General features: G+C 40.4%; 1 protein-coding gene across 3 annotated transcripts in view; it reads right to left on the minus strand.

Annotated features, from left to right (window-relative positions):
- The window catches only part of DAPK1 (death associated protein kinase 1), a 94216-nt gene that overhangs the window by 34662 nt on the left and 36097 nt on the right, over positions 1-23457 (minus strand). For 2 of the 3 annotated variants that reach the window (XM_075079995.1, XM_075079996.1), the window contains exons 3-10: positions 19516-19737; positions 5162-5300; positions 3114-3243; positions 2783-2831; positions 2638-2664; positions 2060-2212; positions 1866-1911; positions 165-254 (exon numbers count right to left, since the gene is read on the minus strand). In XM_075079995.1, the coding sequence (XP_074936096.1) occupies positions 165-254; positions 1866-1911; positions 2060-2212; positions 2638-2664; positions 2783-2831; positions 3114-3243; positions 5162-5300; positions 19516-19737 (856 nt within the window). Of the gene's footprint in view, positions 1-164; positions 255-1865; positions 1912-2059; positions 2213-2637; positions 2665-2782; positions 2832-3113; positions 3244-5161; positions 5301-19515; positions 19738-23457 lie in introns of those variants that run through there. The other variant, XM_075079997.1, reaches the window with a different exon arrangement.

The following is a 23457-nucleotide window of genomic DNA, read 5'->3' on the forward strand; positions in this document are numbered from 1 at the left end:
CTCCCAAGCTGCCATACTCAAGCACCAAATAATTCCAAGTGAGAGAGGAATTGGTTTCTTCTTCCTTCTTCTCCACTCCTGAAGGCACTGATGTTTCCCTGGAGCAGGTAACGCTACCTCATTTGCATGTCACCAACACTTTGAAGATTTACTGAATGACTTACTTTCCATTTTTGTCGTGCTGCGAACTTTTTGAATTTCTCCATATTCACTGCAGATGCTTTTCTACTAAGTACTTGCTGGGTGTCTTTAGGCTATGCACAAAAGGAAAATAAAGCTGTTGTAAAATATCCCACAATTACAACCAGAACTTTCATAAAGCACCTTCCCATATGTAAGACTCTGTCCTTCAGTGATGAATTCCACTTACATTATAATAGTACTGTAATAACACTGCAATTATAAAGTAATTGTAAGCCTATCATATTAACGGCCACAGCCTAGTGGCATGCAGATAGAATTTCTTGAGAAAATGTAATATATTTCATGCAATACTAAAACTGTTTTTTCCTTTTAAACAAAAAAAGTCAACAGCCAACAGAACATTCAGCTTCATCCTTCACCTCCATCTGTGACAGAGGCATTGGTTACCATCTCCCAGATAAATCTTGTTCTTTGGGAGGATTTCCTGGCTGATTTTAAATGCAGCCAAACTTTGCTCCAGTCTCAGTGTAATCAGTTTGATGGTGTTAGGACCCAAAAAACCCACATCTCACCTAAATGTGCAGCAAGTTCTAAGGCTGCACCCTTTGAATTTTCTCATAGGCTAACACTAAGCAGCAGTTACCAGTGGAGTATACCAAATTTCGCACTATATGACCCCATACTTGAAGTAATTTTTATAGTGAAATGCAGGTAAAGGTAGTGATGGGAAGGGGGAAGAGAGGATATGCCCAGTGGGTAGGGGGAAAATGCCCAGAAAGTTAAGGTATAAAGGAACATAACAGGGTACAAAACCACATGTCTTGTTGCAGGAGTAGAAACCTTCTTCCTGGGAGACAAACTTGGACAATGCTTGCTTCAGCAGTTTAAAAGATCATTTCAACATGTTCAACATGTTTAAACTGTTCTAAGATTTGCCCACCAAAAAGTCAGCAAAGCACAGTCAAATCTGTAATTTGGTGTATTGGTGTAGAAATGTCTGCCATAGGATGCTGAACTCTGAACTGGAGCAGCTGTGACATGGATAAATATTCTGCTAACTTGTTCTCTGGGAGGTGGAGTGGGGTCAAATACCCACCGTGCATCCCCAAGACCAGTGAAATCAATGGCACTGAAGAGGTTTACTACTCACAATTCGAATGTGATACAGAATAGAAAAAAATTAAGTGGCAGGCATTATGACACACATTAGGAAGAATGATAGGTCCCATTTTCTCCCCCTCAACCTAGCAGCACCACAACAGCTTGATCCAAACTAAAAATTGTAGAACACTGAAAGAACTGGACCGCCACCCTGCATCAACTGCTTTCTTCAGTATAAAAAGGAAGGACAGAAAAGTGATGATCCTTTTTTGCCCAGTCTAAATAAGGAGATTAGAAGAAGAAAAATGTGAGGAAATTGGACTAGATTCAGGGAATGTACCTTTGTCAGTGCAATAATCCCTGAAGATTAGCTTCGCTGCTTGAGCATGATTTTAACCTCAACAGTGGGCTATGTCCCTGTTGCTAACTTATACAGAGGATATGTTAATGAATTCCACATTCTGCACATATTAGTTTTCATACAGACAGTTTTCCAAAACAGTAAGTTGTATTAAAGGATTATGTTAATTTTCCTTGTTAAGGAACTTAAAAAGTTAAAGCGAAGTATGAAACGAAGAATGAATAAAAAGAGGTCAACAGAGAATGAATTACATGCTAACCTTGATCCAAGGATGCAGCAAACTATCTTGAATAGTCATTCTTTTCCTTTAATAGAATAAAAGACAGAACTGTTTCAGATAGTCAAAAATAAATACTGGTATATGTTTATAAAAATAATATCTCAGAATATCATGTAATTTGAAATACTGGAGATACAGGCTGCAACAGTGCATATATAAGAGAAAAAACTCACTTTGGATCCTTGACTAGAAGTCTTCTTATAAAATCTTTAGCTAGGGCACTGGTACTACTGAAGAACTCTTCTTCAAATTCATAATTCACAGCTGACACATTTGCTAATGTTTCCTGTTTGGTTTCCCCAAGAAATGGTGATGCACCACTTAGACTGCAAGAAGGACAGAACATTCCTCTCATTACAAGCTGTTACATAGCTGTTCCAACCCTCCAAGATCTAATAACTGCAGAAAGTGAACCTTTTTCTTTTCTGCATTAAGACTGTAAATGTACTTTCAGGAAGATGTGATCTAGCAGGGCAAAAAGCTTTGCTGTAATTTCAGACAATATTCATTAAGATAAAACTGCTGTGGAAAATCACCAACAGATTTGAAGACAGCTTCCCATGCCATCTCAATGCTGACTAATGGCATTCCTTTAGTAATTATACTATTGCTTTTATGATCACTCAACTTGAATCATGATGTGCAATCAAAAACAGTTTGACTTATAGAGACACCACAAAAAACCCAGATCACAGAATCAGAATTTAAAAAACAATATTTGCAAGAACAACCCATAGATTTTGGTACTTACAGAATATAAGTTATCACACCAATGCTCCTGGAGTGATGAAAGGAAAAAAAAATAGGATGAGGGAGAGAGAAGAAAGAAAAAAAAAAAGGTTAGAACATAAGAATAATCATGAGAGATTTATTTCAAGTAAGATCCAATAACTTACCACATATCTGCTTCAAGACCAAGAGGCTCATAATTTACTATTTCAGGAGCTAAAGGAGAAAGCAGGAAGATCAGTACCTAGTCAAAGAACAGATCTATGTCACTCTGATCCTATATCTGTCAGAGATAGTAAGCTAAGATGCTGATAGAGAGAAACACCTTAATGCAAGTCTAAGTTGGGACTGAATGCTACAAAATGCTTACTTAAAATTCAAAATGTCATGAATTACACACAAATGACATAATCTGTAACTCAGTCAAACCAAGCTCAGCCACATATACTGCTTCACAGACTGAGAAGGAACAGTCTGAAGAAACAACAGTTTTCTTACCAACGAACTCTGGTGTTCCGAAGATATTTTTGAATTCATTTCCAAAGTCAATTTTGTGCGCTAGACCAAAGTCAATAATCTTGATTCGAGGCTTTGGTACATTCCTGTCCAACAACATGATGTTTTCAGGCTTTGAGAGGGAGGCAGAGGGAGAGAAAGAGAGATTATACATAGGTATGAAACGTCTGACACATAGCAGCATTCTTCAGCACTAAACAAATGCTGAGAGTCTTTCAGCCTCTTGAATTGTGTCTTCAGCATAAAAATCCTGTATTTTCCTATTATGATCTAACATGTACTAAAATGTAACTACACTAAGTTAGGATCTCATGTTGAGGCAGAGTGCTATGACTTCCACAGGGCCAACATTTTACCTCTTGTAGATACAACAGTTGCAGTTTTCACGTGGACTGACCCCAAATGAAACATGCTGTCTTCAGTAGAGACCACACCCCCTGTGCTATGGCCATTCCAGCAGTGCTGGGAGCATGCAAGGCACAAAGTCCTATAAACCAGTATTTGGGCTTTTGGTTAACATTTGGTTAACATTAGTCCCAGAAAAAGGCTTCTTTCATACTGCACAAGCAATCACCGAGTTATATCTTGTTGCCTTTGGGTCTCCAAGAGAAACTTTAGGAGTGGTCCAGCTCCTGGATTTTAAGGCTTAACAAACTTGGAAAGAAAGGATAAAGAGCAGGCTCTCATGTCTTTTCTAGCTATATTTTAAAATATGGACTTTGGATTGTTTTAGAACAAAGATTTGCAAAAATAGAACAAAGCTACAAGATCAAAAGTCAAGATGATCATCAAAGGAGCCTGCTTCTGCACTCCATCACTTTAACTAGCACACAGAACCAGCTACTCAGTCTTCATATCCTGTCACGTCCATAAGCTGGCATGCTCTGAAGAGTTCCTGAAGCTACACCCATCCTGCTCACATTTTTAAGGACTTCTGGAGTCATTAGGGCAGCTCTTCATCATTGCCCATCTTTTACCTCTCTTTCCCAATTACAGGGGGTGATATGTGCAAATGTAGTTTTCTTCCTTCCTTCCCTACTTTTTTATTGCATACTTTTATTGTTGTGCATACTTTAATTCTTGCTGCATACTTTAGTTCACAGAAACTTGGTATCCAGTGCAAGGTCGCTTTTTGTGTTACAAGCACATTGGCAAAAATTTAAATTTCAACTGTGAGAAATGTATTTCTTACTAGATTCACAATTCTTTTCCCTTGCTGACTGTCATACAAAGACCAAATATATTACTGTAGGTAATGAGGATGAGACTAGAAAAGGTAGGCTTATGCTGAAAACCATTCCCTTCCCCATCTCATCCCTAGAATGCAGCACTTGTTCGAGAACTGCATTGCAATAAAATAATGATGCCTCCTTTTCCTATTATAGACATAGTTGCCAACTTCAGATTTCAAGGAATGTTCAGCTGCCTACCTCTGAAAAAAATCTTCCTGAGAAAAGGTTCTAAAATCAAAACATTAAAAAAGCAATAACTGAGTTTAGATACAAAAGCTCTCTTTTCATTACCAAAAGGATGCAAGTCAACAGTTTTTCTAAAATCAAAGAGCCGTAAAAGCAAGAATAGTATCTGCTCTGTCTGTGCTACAATATTTGTACTTAACTCTGTACTGTTTCAATTTAGTACCTATAAATAACATTCATGTGAACATAAAATATCTACAACAGCAAAAAAAAGTTAGAAAAAAGGCATCCTGTTTAAAATATTTAATCCAGATCCCTTTTGCATTCCATAAAATCAAAATCATCATTATTATTTCATGATTGCTTCCTCAAAATGGTTTCATTTTGTCAGAAGTTGCCATTTTCTGTGAAGAACCTTATATTAAAAACAGGTGGGAAGTATTTACAGTTCAGTAATTTCTTTTCAATAGCTGAGCTTTCCTCTGTCTATATAAACTAATAAAACAAAACTACAGCCAAGATCTGCATGATGGCAGATCTGTGGCTGGTGTTACAAAGGACTTTTAAAGGATGTTCCTTACAGTTGTCAAGGTTTTTATCTGCTCAACACACCTTAAGATCAAAGTGGGCAATTTGCAGAGAATGGAGGTACTGAACGCCATTAAGTATCTGTTTGAGAAACTCTGTGGCTTCCTCTTCCGTCAGAGATTCTTTCTCAGCTAAGAAGTCGAAGAGCTCTCCACCTGCAACACTTGAAGAGCAGAAGCAGAGTTATTGCCGAGCTTGCTTTAACCAATGTGTTCCTTTTTAGCGTAGCTATTCTCAGACCAGCCTTGAAAAGGAACCAGATGCTTTAAATGTTGTCAGTATAAAAAGATAAAAATTAACTAATTCAATACTCAAAAGAGTAACTACCCCTCCTCCCCCTGAAAAGAATACAATAGAGTCTTATTTTCAAATAAAATAAGGTTTAAAAAACCAAACATGGTTGGCTGTATCTAAATTTAAATGAAGTAAAACACACCTGGTCTCTATATGCACATTTAAATGAATAAAATTAAATGTGAAGTAAGTATACTCAAAACATACTAATGTAACTGGAGAGGTAGAAAATAAAACATGAATTGGCTCATACTACCAGTAAAACATCAGATAACCACCACCACCACCCTGCCCAGAAAAATAAAAAATTTAAAGCTTACTTTGAAATAGTTACTGGTAGCTGTCCTACTATTCAGCTTCTGAACTCCTCAAAGCATTCAACTCTTTGAAAATATATTATATTCTTTGGAATAGCGTATTACATTCAGTACGTATGTTGTATTTGTACTCTAACATTACCACCCCTTTCCCACAAGCAAGGCCAGTACTGCCCTTAAGACTATTTCCAGAAAGTGTCTTAGCTGCACAGGCAGAAAGGAGAGAGGTGAGAAGTGAGGAGGCTATATAAGCACAGCTAGATTTTTGCATGTGAGAGAGAGGAATAAATTTAAGATAACCCTTTTCTCAGATCTGTCAGCAGTCTGGCAGGAGAGGTGGTAACTGCCAACAGAAAAATAGATACTGACGTGAACAGGGAACATGAACTACTACTATTCTTAAAAAAAAAAGATCTCCTTTCAGTTTAAGGACATATACTGAAATGACTGTCCTCTCTGGCAAACTGCTTCTCCTGTTTGTAAAAGCAGCATTATTACCATTTCTCGGCGAAGTAAGGAGGGGGTCAGCAAAACAACTACCATGGACTTCCAGAGAGCAGACTTTGGCCTGTTCAGGGCAATGGTTGGGAGAGTCCCTTGGGAGACAGTCCTGGAGGGCAAAGAAGTCCAGGAAGGCTGGGCTTTCTTCAAGAAGGAAGTCTTGCAGGTACAGAGGCAGGCTGTCCCTAAGTGCTGTAAGACAAACCAAACCGGCAGGGAAGATGACCGGCCTGGATGAACAGGGAGATTTTGCTGGCACTCGGGAGGAAAAGGAGAGTTTACCACTTTTGGAAGAAGAGGCAGGCAACTCAAGAAGAGTACAGATACCTCATTAGGTCTTGCAGAGAGAAAATTAGAAAGGCAAAAGCCCAGCTAGAACTCAATCTGGCCACTGTTGTGACTAAAAATGTGTTTACAAGTAAGTTAACAATAAAAAGAGCCAAGGAGAATCTCCATCCTGTATTGGATGTGGGGAGGAAACATTGCCACCAAGGATGAGGAAAAGGCTGAGGTACTTAATGCCTTCTTTGTCTCAGACTTTAATAGTCAGACCAGTTATCCCTGGGGCATTCAGCCCCCTGAGATGTAAGGCAGGAATAGATCGCAGAACAAAACCCCCCGTAATCCAGGAGAAAGCAGGAGGCCCTGCTGAGACACCTGGACACTCACCAGTCTATGGGGCCAGATGGGATACACCCAAGAGTACTGAGGGAGCTGGTGGAGGAGCTTGCCAAGCCACTCTCCATCATTTATCAGCAGTCCTGGTTAACAGGGGAGGTCCCAGATGGCTGAAGGCTTGCCGATGTGACACCCATCTACAAGAAGGGCTGGAAGGAGGATCTGGGGAACTACAGGCCTGTCAGCCTGACCTTGGTACCGGGGAAGGTTATGGAGAGATACACCTTGAGTGTGCTCACCAGGCAAGTGCAGGACAACCCAGGGATCAGGCCCAGCCAGCGTGGCTTCATGAAAGGCAGGTCCTGCCTGACCAACCTGATCTCCTTCTGTGACCACGTGACCTGCCTAGTGGATGAGGAAAAGGCTGTGGATGTTGTCTACCTGGACTTTAGTAAAGCCTTTGACACTGTCTCCCACAGCATCCTCCTAGAGGAACTGGTAGCTCATGGCTTGGACAGGTGTACTCTTTGCTGGGTGAAAAACTGGCTGGATGGCCGAGCCCAGAGAGTTGTGGTGAACAGAGCTAAATCCAGTTGGTGGCTGGTCATGAGCGGGGTTCCCCAGGGCTCAGTGTTGGGGCCAGTCTTGTTTAATACCTTTATTCAATTATCTGGATGAGGGAATTGAATGCGCCCTCAGTAAGTTTGCAGATGACACCAAGTTGGGTGGGAGTATCGACCTGCTCAAGAGTAGGAAGGCTCTGCAGAGGGATCTGGACAGGCTGGATTGATGGGCTGGGGTCAGTTGTATCAGATTCAACAAGGGCAAGTGCCAGGTCCTGCACTTGGGGCACAACCCCATGCAACGCTACAGGCTTAGGGAAAAGTGGATGGAAAACTGCACAGTGGAAAAGGTCCTGGGGGTGCTGGTTGACAGCCAGCTGAACATGAGCCGGCAGTGTGCCCAGGTGGCCAAGAAGGCCAACAACATCCTGGCTTGTGTCAAGAAAAGTGTGGCCAGCAGGAGTAGGGAAGTGATTGTGCCCCTGTACTCGGCACTGGGGAGGCTGCACCTCAAATACTCTGTTCAGTTTTGTAGTGAGGGGCCCAAGAAGGACATTGAATTGCTGGAGCATGTCCAGAGAAGGGCTATGAAACTGTTGAAAGGTCTAGAGCACAAGTCTTATGAGGCTGAGGGAACTGGGGTTGTTTAGCTTGGAGAAGAGGAGGCTGAGGGGAGACCTTATTGCTCTCTACAACTACCTGACAGGAAGTTGTAGTGAAGGCGGTAATGGTCTCTTCTCCCAAGTTACTAGTGATAGAACGAGAGGAAAGGGCTTCAAGCTGCATCATGGGATGTTCAGGTTGGATATTAGGAAAAATTTATTTCCTGAAGGAGTGGTCAGGCATTGGAACAGGCTGCCCAGAGAGGCGGTGGAGTCACCATCGCTGGAAGTGTTCAAAAAACATGTAGATGTGGCACTTCAGGGCATGGTTTAGGAGGCATGGTGGTGCTGGGCTAATGGTTGGACTCGATAATCTTAGAAGTCTTTTCCAACATAATGATTCCATGATTCTGTTATTCTACCTAGAAATGTCTTACAGACAGAAAAGATAGTCATATTATCCCCTGTACTTTGCATTGTATTGTTATTAAAAAAAATTCGGAAAGTACAACCTATATTATGTTGCCTTTCTGTAGGGAAAAAATAATCTGCTCATGATTTAAAATTTAGATTATGAAGAATAATGGATTAACATAGAACAATAGCTAAACAGTCTGGCCAAATTTCTAGAAATATATTTGACTTCTTTACATGTCTACTTTTCAAGAGACTTAATCTGCATTATTGTAATGCAAATTGCATGAAAAGTGTATTTTAAGGAGTTCGTGGAGCTTTCATGGAGCTGCCTAGACAATAGTGAGAGTACTGTTTTGGTTATTTGTGTTTTAGTATTTTCTGCATGAAAGCAATTATTGAAACAAAGTGCCATTAAATATAAGAATTATAGACTGGAAGGAAGAGAGGTCACTTCAATAATCTTTTTTTTTTTGTTACTGTTGTAGAGACATTAAAATGAAATTCCTAAAGATTAAATACAGTTATTTTACAGAGGCTGGTCAGAAACATCTTACAAATGGATACACATGCATATTCTCTCATTCTCTACCTCTGACTGAACAAAAAGCAAAAGGTTTTCAGGATAAGGTCTGTATTTCTGCAGCACTTTGTGATGATGAACAGAAACCTGGATGGTGCCACAGTGCTGGTGTTTCTCTTAATTTCCAACTACTGGACCAACAGACTTACACATCACATGGAACTTGTTTCCACACGTTTCCAAGTGATGTTTGCTGCAGTTGCTGGGAGGCAGTTAATGGGAGCACAGCCATACCATGCAGAGCTACTTCTCCAGCCATGGGCAGCTGTGGCAGCAGTCACAGCAAAACCCAGCACCTTTACCCACTCAGCATGGTTTGGCACCCGGCTAACCCTCACACAGTTTGGTGAGCTGTCAAGAGCTGGACACTCGGCTGTGGAAGAGGCTGAAAGACTGCAGCAAACACAGTTATCTGGTCTGATTTTCATGTTGATCACCAGCCCTGTGAAACAGTGAAAGCACCTGCTGATGCTTAAAGCATTCATCAGCCATCACAAATGCAACAGAAGTACTCAGAGCATGCATTTTCAGCATGCTGCCCACTCTGCTGTCTAAAACAGACTATGACAGTGTCACACAGGTATGGGTATGTTTTATGGCTGTTACAGCTTGCTCTTATTCCTGTTAGCATTTTAAAGCTTCAGAGTCTTTGTGAAACTTACTAGTCATCTAAGAACAGCAGTACTGATTACACAATGTTCCTTTTGGATCCAGAAGAAAGCTTTTATTCCAAAGGTTTTCTTATTTTCGAGATATCTTACAAAGAAACATAACTTTATTTGTGTAAAATGTAAAGAGCCTCTTCATCTTCAGCTTCTTATGTGCAATCACTACATTTCATGTCACTTCATATCTGGAAAGCTTAGACTGCATGAAATTACAAGTTTAATGTACATGTGTTTTTATGCATCTCAAAGATGTCACGTTTGTGAAGAGTTAATTGCCTGAGGTCACATATAGCTCTTTTCTAGCACTGTCTTCCTCTCTTTGCCACAGGTTGGTTGTAGAGACATTTGTTTTATGATTCTATATATCATTGGCCTTTGTCCTGATTTTGGCTGGAGTTAATTTTCTTCATAGTAGCTAGTATAGGGCTATATTCTGGACTTGTGCTAAAAACAAAGCTGATAATGTGGAGATGTTTTAGTGTAAGCACTGACAGCAACAACTGAGTCAAGGACTTCTTCAGCTCCCCATGCTCTGCTGGGTGCACAAGAAGCCGAGAGGGGACACAGCTGGGACAGCTGACCCAAACTGACCCCAGGGATATCCCACACCATATGACCTCATGCTCAGCATATAAAGCTGGGGGAAGAAGGAGGAAGGGGGGAACAGAGTGATGTTGTTTGTCTTCCCAAGTAACTGTTACACATGATGGAGCCCTGCTTTCCTGGAGATGGCTGAATACCTGCCTGCTGATGGGGAGCTGTGAATGAATTCCCTGTTTTGCTTTGCTTGTGCGTGTGGCTTTTGCCTTACTTACTAAACTGCCTTTATCTAAACCCACAAGTTTCCTCACTTTTACCCTTCTGATTGCCTCCCCCGTCCCACTGGTGGAGGGCACAGGGAACAAGCAGCTGGGTGGTACTTAGTTACTGTCTAGGGTTAAACCACAACGGTACTTTTTGGTGCCCAACATGGGGCTTGAAGGGCTCAAGATAACGACAGGTTTGGTTAGAGTGTGCTAGATTGAATTTATAGCTGTTATTGCTGTTTAACTATTAATTGGCAGGGCCTTGTGCTTGCCATGGGACTTGCTTGCTTTACTGCGGATTAGAGCCCAGTGCTTGTTAGTTGCTTTTTGCTCTCAGTGCTTGCTGTATTGCTTATCCTCTTACTGTGCTGTGCCTGGGCACGCTCTGATAACAACAATGGCCATGCACCTGGGCTGGCAGATGGCCAGGGCATGGCTGCCATTTCTGTGCTGCTGTACTGGACAGGCTGGAACTCCAGTGTGAACTCGAGTTGAAGGGACTGTGACCTGTGGATGAGTTCATGTGGTAGCAGGACACCCCAAAGTGTCTGTGACCGTGGATAAGTCCACACCAGAGCAGGTATATCGCAAAGCATCTGTGGCCATAGTTATGTCTGTGCCACAGCAGGTGTACCTCTGAAGAAACTGTAGCCCAAGGATGAGTCCACAAGAGAGAAAGTACACCTCAAAGTGACTGTGGCTGTGGGCAAGTCTATGCCACAGCAGGTATACCCCTGGAGAGACTGTGGCTCCACGTGGAACAGGTACACCCCTAAGGGACTGCAGTCTGCAGACAAGTCCAAGGTGGAACGGGGGCAAGGGGAGGAGTTCTTTACAATGTTAAACTCTATAACCCAGCCCAAAGGGGCCAGGGATGGAGAATGTAATGGAAATACCTTTAAATTGTGACCTGTGATTTGAGTTGCATGTTATAGGAATTACTACAGCAGGAACCACCCGAACCAGTGGAGGACAAGCCTTACAAGAAGCAGTGCAAGTGAAGCAGTGACCTGACCTGAGCTGGCTTTGGTGCCCAGTAACTCCACACAACACGCCACCTCTCCTGTCCTGAGTGACCACCAGAACAGATGGAACCCAAAGTCATGGACTAAGTGAACTCAGTGGACGTTCTGTGGATATTCATGGGCATTTTAAAGAGATTTTACAGGGGTGGTCCATAGACTAAGGGAATGATAGCTGTGTATTGTGTCAAAGGATGGGAAAAAGAGTGGTGGTTAATAAGATGGTACTGGATAGTGTGCACATGACATAAATGGTATGGAATAAGGCATGGAGAATGTGCTGGTTTTGGCTGTGTGACCACCTTATAATAGCACAAAATAAAATGTTACCTGTATTTCATAGGTAATACACCTAGTGCTTGGCAAGTCTTGAAACTGAGGTCCAGAAAAGCTAACAGATTAAAAAAATTTGCCTTTTTTCCCCCTTAAATTGGAAGTTAATTAGCCAAAGTGGTAGATTTTACCATAGTGTTGTGTCCTTTAGATGCTTAAGTACCACGACCCTAAATGACTCAGCAGGCCTTGCTTAACAAGTAGATGAGAGAGGTGAGAGTAGATTCAACTCACTCAAAGCTTTGTTCTAGAAGCAGCTGTACCTCTGGTCTGCAGGATTTTAGTGTGCCCCTTCACATTATGCACCTCACCCTTAATGCCTAGTGTGAGATCTTACATGGGTTCACCTCAGAGTGTGGGGGCCATTGTGACTTCTCCTGTTGTTACTCCTCAGCTGCGAGGGGCAAGCTCAGTACACCATGTCCTCCCTTAGGTCCCTGCTGTCGCTGGCAAGCACAATACCCAGAGACAGCATCTTCTGCAGCTTATGTTTACTGGCAGGGACATAAGGCATGAGAGAAATGGGGCTTTATAGCAACAATGAGTAAAATGTTAAACTAGCACACACAAGATGACCTGGAAGCTCACAAAAGCCCAGCTTCCTGGAAAGGTCCCTCTGATTCAGGTGGCCTCCAGGACCCTTCCCATACATGAAGGACTGTGACCCATGTCCCCAGGGGACCTCAGTAAAGAAGGCTGTTCTTAGCTTCCTCTTCACGCTTGTCAGGAGACTGCTTACTCCCTACCTTCCTGCTGACTCTGGCAGGTCTGATATTAAGCTATACCATCACAGGTATACAGAAGACCATGGTACCACTGCAAGGCAATTACTTCAAGCAAGACATAGGTCCACACTCAACATCCTTTAGAAGTTTCACTTCCACAATTAATTCACTGGATTATAGTGCCCTCAGGTCTACCACCAGAGTCTGCTTTCACAGATTTCATAACCAGATTAGTTACCTGGAATCACTAGATGATCTTGACTAGACTTCCAGACTTCACAGTTAGAACAAGCCAGCAGACACCAGCTATGTAAGTAATTGCAGTCTTCACAAACGTCCTAAAAAGCTGTTGGGTTTTCAAGTCCAGCCTTGTGCCTCAGCTGGGATAACAGAGTTGCACAGTAAAAAAACACCACACATTTTACTGTCCCATGGTCACTTTCAGAGGTGGACCCAGAAGCGAAGCAGAAAGCCCCATTCTACCTGTGCATATCCCATCTCATGCAGAGAAGCAGTCTTAACCTAAAGGAGAAGGGGCAGACAATTCCATACATCTGCCCATATGACTGATATTTTGAATGTCAGCTTCTCCCAGGAAGTACATTATTTCCACCTCCACTACAATGCCCCTGCCCTATTTCTAGGTTAGCTTTGGGGTTGCTGGTGCACAAACACCCTCCTGAAATCTGGCTGAAACCACACAATTGCGCAGGTTTCCAGACCCATGCAAACTCACTCCCAGCCTGCCTTTGGGGCTCTGCAGAGGAGCCCATGCAGCCAGCGTCAGACTGCTACCAAGCACCAACTGGATAAAGATTGCTTCCTGAAGAGAGTAGTGGCAAGAGGTTCACCAAGCACTAGTGTTTCTTCCTGTAAAGTATCCTCTGGAAGCGCAATGCTTCTCCCCATTCAAGTTCTCTGCTGGTAAGAATTACCAGACAGCTTTCTGAGTGGTTCATCTGTGCCTTAATGCAACTCTGATCTCCGAAGTGCTAGCAAGTAACTGATGGGCAACAACCTATACCACTTCAGATCAACAGAGGAACTTGTTTACAGTCAAGTCACAGCTAAATTTCTTTACAGCTGCAAAGCCTCTATGTTCACCTTCACATACTGTTTTCCTTTAAAGTATTAATCCTTTAACATTCCTGTATAAAACCTTCTTGATTACCTTTAATGAAGTCACAATTTTGCAGTTGTAATAGGTTGTTCAAATATTTTGCTCAATAAAATAAGAATTTGTGGTTGATGGAGGTCACATCTTAATTCTAAAGGACAGATTATATTATCAACCATATCATAACACAGAAAGCCATAACAGCTAGGTAAACCAATTTTCACTGTCATAACATGACTATATTTTGTATTGTTTCTGAGCAGTGGAGCACATATTTTAGAAATATTTTGTATAAACGTTTTCACGGGGAGCAAAGTTGTAACGCATTGCATCCCCAATATTTCTAGGTAGAGGTGTTAGCTTTCCTGAAGTGATACAAGTAAAATAAAGCCTTCCCAGAGGAAGGCTGACAAATGTGTTTTCAACCCCTGTATCTCCTGCTGGAAAGAAAACACATCACACCTGTGGAAAAAGGATTTCTGGATAGTGCTTTTGCAAGTTGCCAGGCTTTCTTAACTATGAAACAGAACTGGTCACAAGGTCTCAGAGAAAGTCATTATGGGAACCTACACAGGGAACTTAGAACCAATTAACCTTCAAAGTCAATGTGGCCACCTTGTAACGACCCGGTCACATGCCATGTTGATCACATTGCTCATATTGTAATAATACCTAAGTGATAATTAATGATTATCTAAAGATTTCTGGCAAAGTTAAAACATCACAAACAAAGCCAAAACCTAAGCCCAAACCCCTGTTTGAAGAAACTTAACCTATTAAGTTAAAGCTTACAAGTTTTAATTTACCTGCTTAGATTTCAAACCAACATAAGCAGGTAAAGGTAAAGAAGAATTCCAGAACCAGTTTATTCCACTTTTTAAAGCAGATTCAATTTGATAAATTATCTAATTCTTCTCTAATTCAAAAATTTCTTCTGTCAGCTTGCAGAAGGTATATTTCCCCTAAGGATTCTGTGGTCAAATGTCTCTTGTATGACTCCTTGCACTATTCCGAACATGGGTTGTCAGCCCAAGACTAGACTGAAATGTTGCTACTTCTGTTTTATTTAAGGTTAAGGGGTTTTACATCCGCTTCATTTCACGGCCTTTATGAATTGTGCAGTTACCAACCCAGTCCTGAGAAGTACAACATACCAAATATTTTGAAAGAGCAGAACAGGGCTGCTAGCTTGTTACAGTGCCTGCCTGCTGAACAACAAGGTACTTAGTTTAGTTACCAGAAAAATCAAGGCATGTTACTGCATCAGTACACCTTATCATTTGCATTTGTCCAGCTTCTATTAGAAACACGAACTGTCATGAAATCCTCTCTTCAGTGTGCCTAAATTCTTCAATTATATTGAACAGGAAGCATTGCACTGAGAATGGCCAGCCAGAAAAACATAGACACCAAGCCCTGGCCTAAGATTTATGCAGTTAAGTCCCACTAAAAGGGAGACCTGTACACTCCTGTGAATCTTCCCTGCACCCAAACGTGGCTGGTATTTAGGTTTTCATCACTGAAGTTCCCTGAGTGCCCAGAGTCTGGAAAAAGCACATGCTTGCCAACACTTTGGCTCAGCAGAGTGCCTTAGTATTTTGACCCTGCCTCAGACATTCAAATTTAACGTATAAAGAACATTCAGGTTTAGCATATAGAAGTGCCATGCATCTTGCTCAGGGACTGCAGAGCCCAGAAGCCAAGCTGTCTCTCTCCGAGTTATGCTCAGTGCATTGCAGAGTCACACTGGCTCTAGCTCCTTTATTTTCATCCCTGTCAAGCCTTCATCCTTACCTGTCTACACATCCTCTGTGTATCTCTCTGTGTATCTGTGTATCTATTCAGGATTTTGAAGTCAAAAGGTGGCACATACACCACCTCAGTGCAGAGTTTGCATACCCACTGTTACATCCCAGTAAGGACCAAGGATTCAATCCTCCTCTCAAAATCCAGTACAAGACCACTTGAGAACAACTTTCTTATGACTTACAGCTAAAATTAACAAAAACCCCTGAGCTATTTCTATCAAAAGACAACTAAAAACTAAAAGAAACTGTGCAGACATCAAGCTTCTCTGGAAGCCAAGTTATTAGTTATTACAAATTTTACAAGTTAAATTAGCTCTCCAATAAGAGAACAGGAATTTAAAGAGCTCATCATTATTTGCTTGTATTTACTCTTCACTGAGCAACTCATGACATCATCAGAACTTTTATACATGGATCCATCATCCCCTCCTTGCTTTGTTCTGTTTAGGTTAATATTATGAAGGTAGCAATAAGGTGGCAACTCCTTCTAAGACACTGGGATACACAGGACTAAATTTTAAAGACTATACAGGAACTAACTTTTTTTAAAAAAAGCATAAAACTTAGTAATTAACGCACAATCACTTAAGTTAATATAATTTCTCTCTTTCTGAGCTAACGCTTTCAAAGCTTTCTTCTTTTCATTTTTTGAATTTTAAAAATAGGTATTCATCACTCAGAACTATGCTACTAGAGTTAATGGTCTTAAAATAAGACTTCTAATTCAGAAGTGAAAGTATGTTTTTTTGCAGAGAAGTATCAATACTTAACTCCACCCATAGCTTCCCAGTGAAAAGAGTCAACTGTTGCTATCAAGCTACTTTAAAAGGTGAGACCATCCACATTGCTTTTGAGCATTCTAAGGAACTACTTCATAGTTTAGGATAAGGGTACATATTCTTTGCAGCTGCACCCAGAAACCATAACCAAGGCTCTGCAAAGCACCATACACTGAGTATATTTTGTAGGTCTGCAGTCTAAATGAAGATGTAATAAAGTGGAAGGAAAAACAAAATAGAAGAGACAGAGTATGCATCCAATGTTACCAGCAGGCCAGCAAAAGGGGAACCAGGTAAGTGCAAAACATGCTTGAGGAAAGAAAATAATTACCACTGTGCAACAAAGGCATCTGTGTTTTCTAGTCTGATAAAATGGTAAAATGATGACTTCAGCAGAGCTCACTGGAAATAACTTAGTATTGCTAGCATATAACAGAGACTAGTTACTGCAGCCGGACAAAAAAACCCAACCTATAAAATTATGACTAAGTCAATTATTTGTGTGATAGGGAAAAATACGCACAGCATTCCTTGCAAGACAATGAAAGAGTCCACAGAGTGGGCACTTCGAAGGTTATTTCCAAATCAAGGAGAAACTTGCCACTAAGTAAGACCTAGAAATATGAAAATATGCCCAATTTCACTAAATATACTAAAAGACTGTGATAAAATAAGGCTCTTCAAGGATACCTAATGCTTGTGGGTGACTGCTGAATCTTTTAAGGAAGCATTTGATTTTAAAAGTTTCAGAAATCAAATGTTTTGTAATTTTTATTCTTGTAGGTCATTTAGGACATAAGGTAGGTGAGAGAAAAACCTCCAAACACCTATGTGGATATAGGTTTTGATATGCAGCTCTATTTTGCATTCAGTGTTGTGAGTACCTTGCCACTGCAATAATTAACAAACTACCCACATATTTCTGCATACGGAAAACAACCTTGAATACTTTCCTGTCTAACACACTATTTGCCGTGAGGTAATGAAGTGAAAACTTCTACAGTCAGTCGCTCACCTCTGAGAAACAGCTGGTTGTTAATACAGAAAAATGTTTAGGAGGCCACACGCAATACTGCAAACCTCTTGTTGAGCCAGGAGATAAAAATCAATAGTGAACAAGCAACAGAGGCTGTTGCCCTGAGACTGCACAGCCACCAAAAAGGTCAGCTGCAGGGGCTTGACATCTGTGGGCTGCAGCTTCTTCCAAGAACAGAAGCCAGAGATACTTTTCCTCATCACTGCTTGCGTTATGACACTTGCTTACTGATATAAAATCAGTGTTCCTTCTGGGTATTTGTTTTGTTATGAATTTCTCATACATAGCTGGAATGTCAATTTTTCTAGAATTTAGAGAGAAACTAAAAAGCAAGTTACACAAAATTCTGTATGGGGTACACTGTCTTATGTTGTAGTCATAAAGGGACACCAAGCCCAAGAAGAATGCCATCTTCTAATCAAATGTGAAAATGGTCACTTAGGATCGATTCTGAGGACAGCAAAACAGGTTATTTAATGAGCTTTCAGCTTTATTTCTGTTTGTTTGAAATTGTCTGTAAGAACAAAGAATGTCAAGTGACTAGGTTCCGAGGCGAAATGTGAATATTAGAACATTTTAAGATGGGATCACATATTTAAGTTTCTAAGGATGCAATTAAAATAACAATCTTTTGCCTTTTAATAGTTTTACATAATGTCATGGTGATTTTGAGATTACATAATTTTACAGAAGGTAGTGGATTCAGTTTACAAAGGGATCACTAAGATGTCATCTTTTCCTCCTCAACCCTCTAACTAAATAAATGTATTGCCTTTGTGGTACCCCAAATAGCACTTCTTCAACTTGAAAGACTCACATAGCAGTCTGGAAAAGTGAAAAAAAAAAAGTCTCTAACTGAAACTATATGGGGATTGTTAACTAGACAAAACAATTAGCTAAATTGCAATGCAAATAGTTTGCTGAGCTTCACACAATCAAGCTTACGAAATATTAACACACACTGCCAAAAGCAGTATCTGCTTCCATTCAATGAACGTTAGTGGGTACGCACAGACACACACAGAGCAGCCTTGCTGCCAGAAGAGCTCCTATCCCATGTAAAAAAGAAGGGGCGGAATGACCCCATTCCTCCTACCACTGTCCATGATTTCCAGGTCTTCCTCAGAGCTTTCAAGTCCAGACAATGGCCTGATTTCATCCAGACAGATTACAGAGCAGAGAGAAAGCACTGCAGAAGCAGTGATACGCTGACAGTAAGGTTATAGACAGGGAGAATATGAAAGCTAGTATCAAGTGCAGAGAGAAAAAAGCATGCAACACTAAAGTATCCTTATAAGGTAAGCGGAAATATAATTTACCAAAGCTAGTACACAGGAAGAGATAATCTACATAAGAAAAATCACACAAAAAGCCAAAGAAAAGATAAAAGTGCTGTCCAACATTCTAGTATCACATAATTTGCTTGCATTGAATACTTATTCTAAAACACATTTAACTGATACAGAGCAAGTATGGCAATAATGGAGTGTCAGGCATGCAAACTATGTAAAGACTTCCACATCCAACTAGCAAACACTGCCAAACTGTAATGGGTGAGTAATGCTTAACTTCTAAACTTGCAATCTTTGAGGAACTTGAAGCCAGACTTGCAATAATGCAGAAGTATTCTCTGCCATCATATTTACCTCAATCCATTAGCAATAAACTCGGATGACAAATGGGAACTAAAACAAGGATATGAAAGTTCAGTTTACATTTCAACAGGACGGAACGGGGAAAATTCTGTGCTCTGTTATGTGGGTTAAAAAAAGAGAAAAAGCATTCAGTGATCCTACTTTACTTTACACCAACATAGACCAGTAGACCTTGCTAAACTAACCTCCACTCAGAACCTCTATTTCCTTCTGTTCTTAGCTTCAAATCAGTTTATTTAGCTCCAGGCTATTATTCTGGATCCATAACATCAACAATGACTAAAGTAACATGCAGAAAACGTTCCTAAATATGCTGGATTTTTTTTTTTTATTTGTAGTGCATTTACAGTGAAAAATATGTGTAAAATTCAAGACACTACAACTCTGACTTAAAGAATTGTCAGGCTATTATCTATCTTCTTCTGCGTGGTAAGGAACATCAACTCAATCACTGCAATTCTCAGAGAAAGTGTATATTTTTTTTAAAACAAAACCAAATATTCCAGTATTCCTCCCCAGGTCTCTAGAGCTACTTACAGTTCCAGAATAAGAATGACATCTGTTTTGTTCTCATAAACATCATGCAGCGTGATCACATTAGGATGTTGAATCTCTTTTAGTATGCTGACTTCTCGCTCAATATCTTCCCGGCTTACTCCACGCCGGCTGGATTTCGTTCTCCGTTTCTTGATGAATTTTGCTGCAAACTGCTGACCAGTACTTTTCTCACGGCATTTTTTCACTACAGCAAACTGCCCACTAAAAAAAAAAAAAAGAAAAAGAGGGAAAGAACAAAGATGATTGGTTCAAGGAAGGTTTAGAGCTAAGAGTAGCCTCCACTATGGTGGAGGAAAACAGCTGTACCTCTGAATTACCAATTCAACTGATGCACATTACTGCTTTTTATGCAATCTAGAATAATACCTGAAACAAAACTCAGAGGAGGCAGAAAAGGTAAGTTAAGATACCGCTTTTACATCACACAAACATACATACATACAAGTTTCAGCATACCTGTAAGTAAAAAATAACACTTGCATAGACCATTGGATTTTTGAAAAATATGTGCATTACTGGCGAAAAGTAATGGTTTCTGGATTTTTCCTTCCATATGCATATTGAGGATAATTTTTTGTTCTGCAAGACAGTCCTTAGTTTCTTCCAGTCTAAATGATCTCTCAATATTCACTTTATTCTTTTTTTAAAAAGAAGTTTTCAAAACAATACTGGGTTTCAAGACACTGCTTTGATTCTTAGTTTTAAAAGCACTGACTAAATACAGTAATATCAAGAATTACAGTTATTTTATAATCTTTTTAAGTGGGAAGAGTTTGAAGGTGAGAAAAGTACTAAGGCACTGAGGAACAAAAACCCACGATTGTGTTACAAACCAGAAAAACCTCCAGGAAGCTGCTGACTCCAGCACATTATCACTGATGTACAAGCCTGTTGCTGCTAGATGGACACAATAGATTCCTAGAGATTTCTGATATGAATCAATGCTGTATTAAAGCAAGAACAGGATTTCTCACACTCCCGAGTTTCCTTCTAAGTTTTCTTAATCTCTTGCTGAGGATTCTCTAGTAGTTCTGTTCTTGGTTGATCTCACTGTACAAAGAATTCCCAGAATTACAGAATATGCCAATGAGAAAATTTTCTGAAGTTAGCCTACCCTGTTAACTGAAGAAGTGGTGTCCCCTAAACTAGACTTAAAACAGCTGTTAAATCAAAGCTAAGCCTAGTAGTCTTGACTATCTACACAGCAACGTAACATGTAGTCATGTGTTAATTCCACCCAGTACCTGAAAGAGAAGCTAACCTTTATTAGTGGTTAATTAATTACAACTGACAGCAGAGATCTCTAGGAAGATGCGTCACCCACCAGAAGGGCATCACATGACAGTGCCAAGTGGGAATCACTCAAAGCTACACATCTTGTGCATGAACTCAATGCACAATACTACTTTATTACTGGAGAATGAACATGTGCCAAATATACCAACATAGTAATCAAGCAATTAAGGAATGCATGACAGATAGAAAACAGAAGATCAGCAATAGTGTTGTGCAAGAAACAAAAACAATAAAATGCTGTGAGGGAAAATTAACACTCATGATTTTTGAATTTAGAGGGCTGAATAGCTGAGAACACTTTATGCTGCTGGTCACCACTGCCACCATTACAATGTTGACCCCATACAGAACCCCAGGTGACAAACTTGTCTTGAACTGGGACACACAGTTGGGCAAGGCTAAATGACTGTCACCTTCAGAAGGCAGGACAGAGACAGATCCTCTCTTATGAACACCTAGAGACTCTAGAGTAGCCACCACTAGCTGGGAAGCCTTTGAACATACTTATGGGCAGTGAGAGGAGTAAACTCTGAGAGAAGCAGTCAAGAGTCTTAAGTTTTGAGGTTTGGTTTTACTTCAATGTTATGATTACCATTCAAATTTCATTCTTCATCATTTCATGAAATCAGATCATGAACTTGTGAGATGACTTTATGCTGCATGAAAAAAATCCTTGCCTTAAATTCCCACTCCCTGCCCTCAATTCTGCACAGAGTTGTCAAGGGCCAGGTTCACCTGACAGGGCCCAACACATTATAATGACAAACAGCAGTCAGACAGTGCTTTAGACTGCACCACCTCTTCTTCCCCATTACACGTAGGCTGGGAGACCTGCTTCACTTGCCTAGACTTGGTCATCTAGTACTCTCTGAGATGCTCTTGGACACCTAAGACATTCATATGGGACTGGCAGATAAAGCACAGGACCTCTGGAAGCTCAGCGTCATCCTAAACTGGCAGCAGAGGGCAAGACAAGGTACCCTAAAGTACATCAAGCTTCTGTGCTTGGTTCAGTTCAACTCCACAACAACTTGTCCTGCAACAGCAGCTCTGGGTTTGATCTCCAAGGTCTGGGCAATTTTGCACCGCAGGACAGCCAGCCAGAGTGGAGCATGCGCTTAGGTATTCTCACTGCTGATGAGAAGTGCAAACAAAGTCTTCTGGCCCTTGCTTACAGTGGGGAAAAGCAGTGTTTGTCTTACTCTCTGCAGAATTATTCAGCTTTATTTAAAACACAATCAGTTTTTCAGAAAGTTCACAGTTCCAGAGGAACTCAAAGTCAGGCAGTAGATATATGTAGGCATCACCACAACCCTGAATGGCTACTCACACTCATGGACCAGAAGGAAGTCAAAAACTATTGCTTGCTTTTTGGCCAACTGGTTAGCTTTCAGACTAGAAGCCTAAACTGCCTGATAGAGGAAGGAAAATATTTCTGCTTATGTTTCTTCCATAGGCTTGAATGCTATATGGCTAACCACCTTCTTATCGACGCTAATCTCCTAAGTTTGACAAAAGCCAGTGCTTCATTTAAAAACAAAACAAAACCAAACCCCACAACACACGCCAAACAAACCCAACAACAACAGCAACAACAAAACCCCAAAGACTAAAAAAGATAAAATTACTGCTAACAACAGCTCTGTAGACGCTGGGACGAAAAAGTAACTCTGAAGTACATGCACATACAGTACATACTAATATCTAAAAAGATTTAATTTTAGAAGTTGACTGGGATTAAGAGCTATCTATATTTCACTGACAAAGCACATACCATTGACTTCTCAAAAATTCTGTATTTTAATTTCTGATCTTTAGCCCATTATAGATTTTTTTGTTTAGTGCTTTTACACTGAAAAGAGTAATGCATTTTAGGCTTCTTTCTAAATAAAAAACATATTGCAAGTGTTTTTAAACATGCACTGGTTGTGGACCTGTAAGATAAAGAAAGATTTTTTTTTTCATAATATTATTCATATTTTAATTATACCATTCCCCAAAGCCACTTCCTCAAAAGCTTCCAATGCCCTTAAGGCTAAGGCTGTTTAATCTTGTTCTGGCAATGGGTCAACTATGACATTACAGCATGAGCCTGACCTACTGAAACAAAGGGGACTAGGCAAGACAAGTAGATCTCCTCTCACCTCCTCTTCTGAGCTATGTAACTTAAATATTTCAGTTTTGTACTTTTTTCTCCAACTACAACCACTGGTTTGAAGGATGTCCTGATGTACCACAATTCAAGATAAAAGTATTACCAGAAGACCAATACATTGTTTAAAACCCCATGACTTTATCAGTTGGTCCTATCAATGGTTTATTAGGATGTCAGGCTCCAGAAATCTTTAACATTGCTCAAGACTGCAAGAAAGTTATCAACTAACAGGTATCTAGAATAAGTGCCAGCTATACACCAAATAACCTTCTTATTGTTGCTGTTGTGGTATTCAGCACATAACCGCACAATTAGTTGTTTTGTTATTAAATGTTGTACATGCAGATCACACTTAAGCTGCAATCAAAGGGATTATTTCATGCCTGGGATCCCTAAGCCACGCCATTTTACAACTCTCCCTGAACTCCTGTTTTAAAAGCAGAGGAGAGGTGTAAATCAAAGGGTATTTA

Source organism: Phalacrocorax aristotelis, chromosome Z (genome assembly GCF_949628215.1).
Source record: "Phalacrocorax aristotelis chromosome Z, bGulAri2.1, whole genome shotgun sequence".
NCBI classification, from domain to species: domain Eukaryota; kingdom Metazoa; phylum Chordata; class Aves; order Suliformes; family Phalacrocoracidae; genus Phalacrocorax; species Phalacrocorax aristotelis.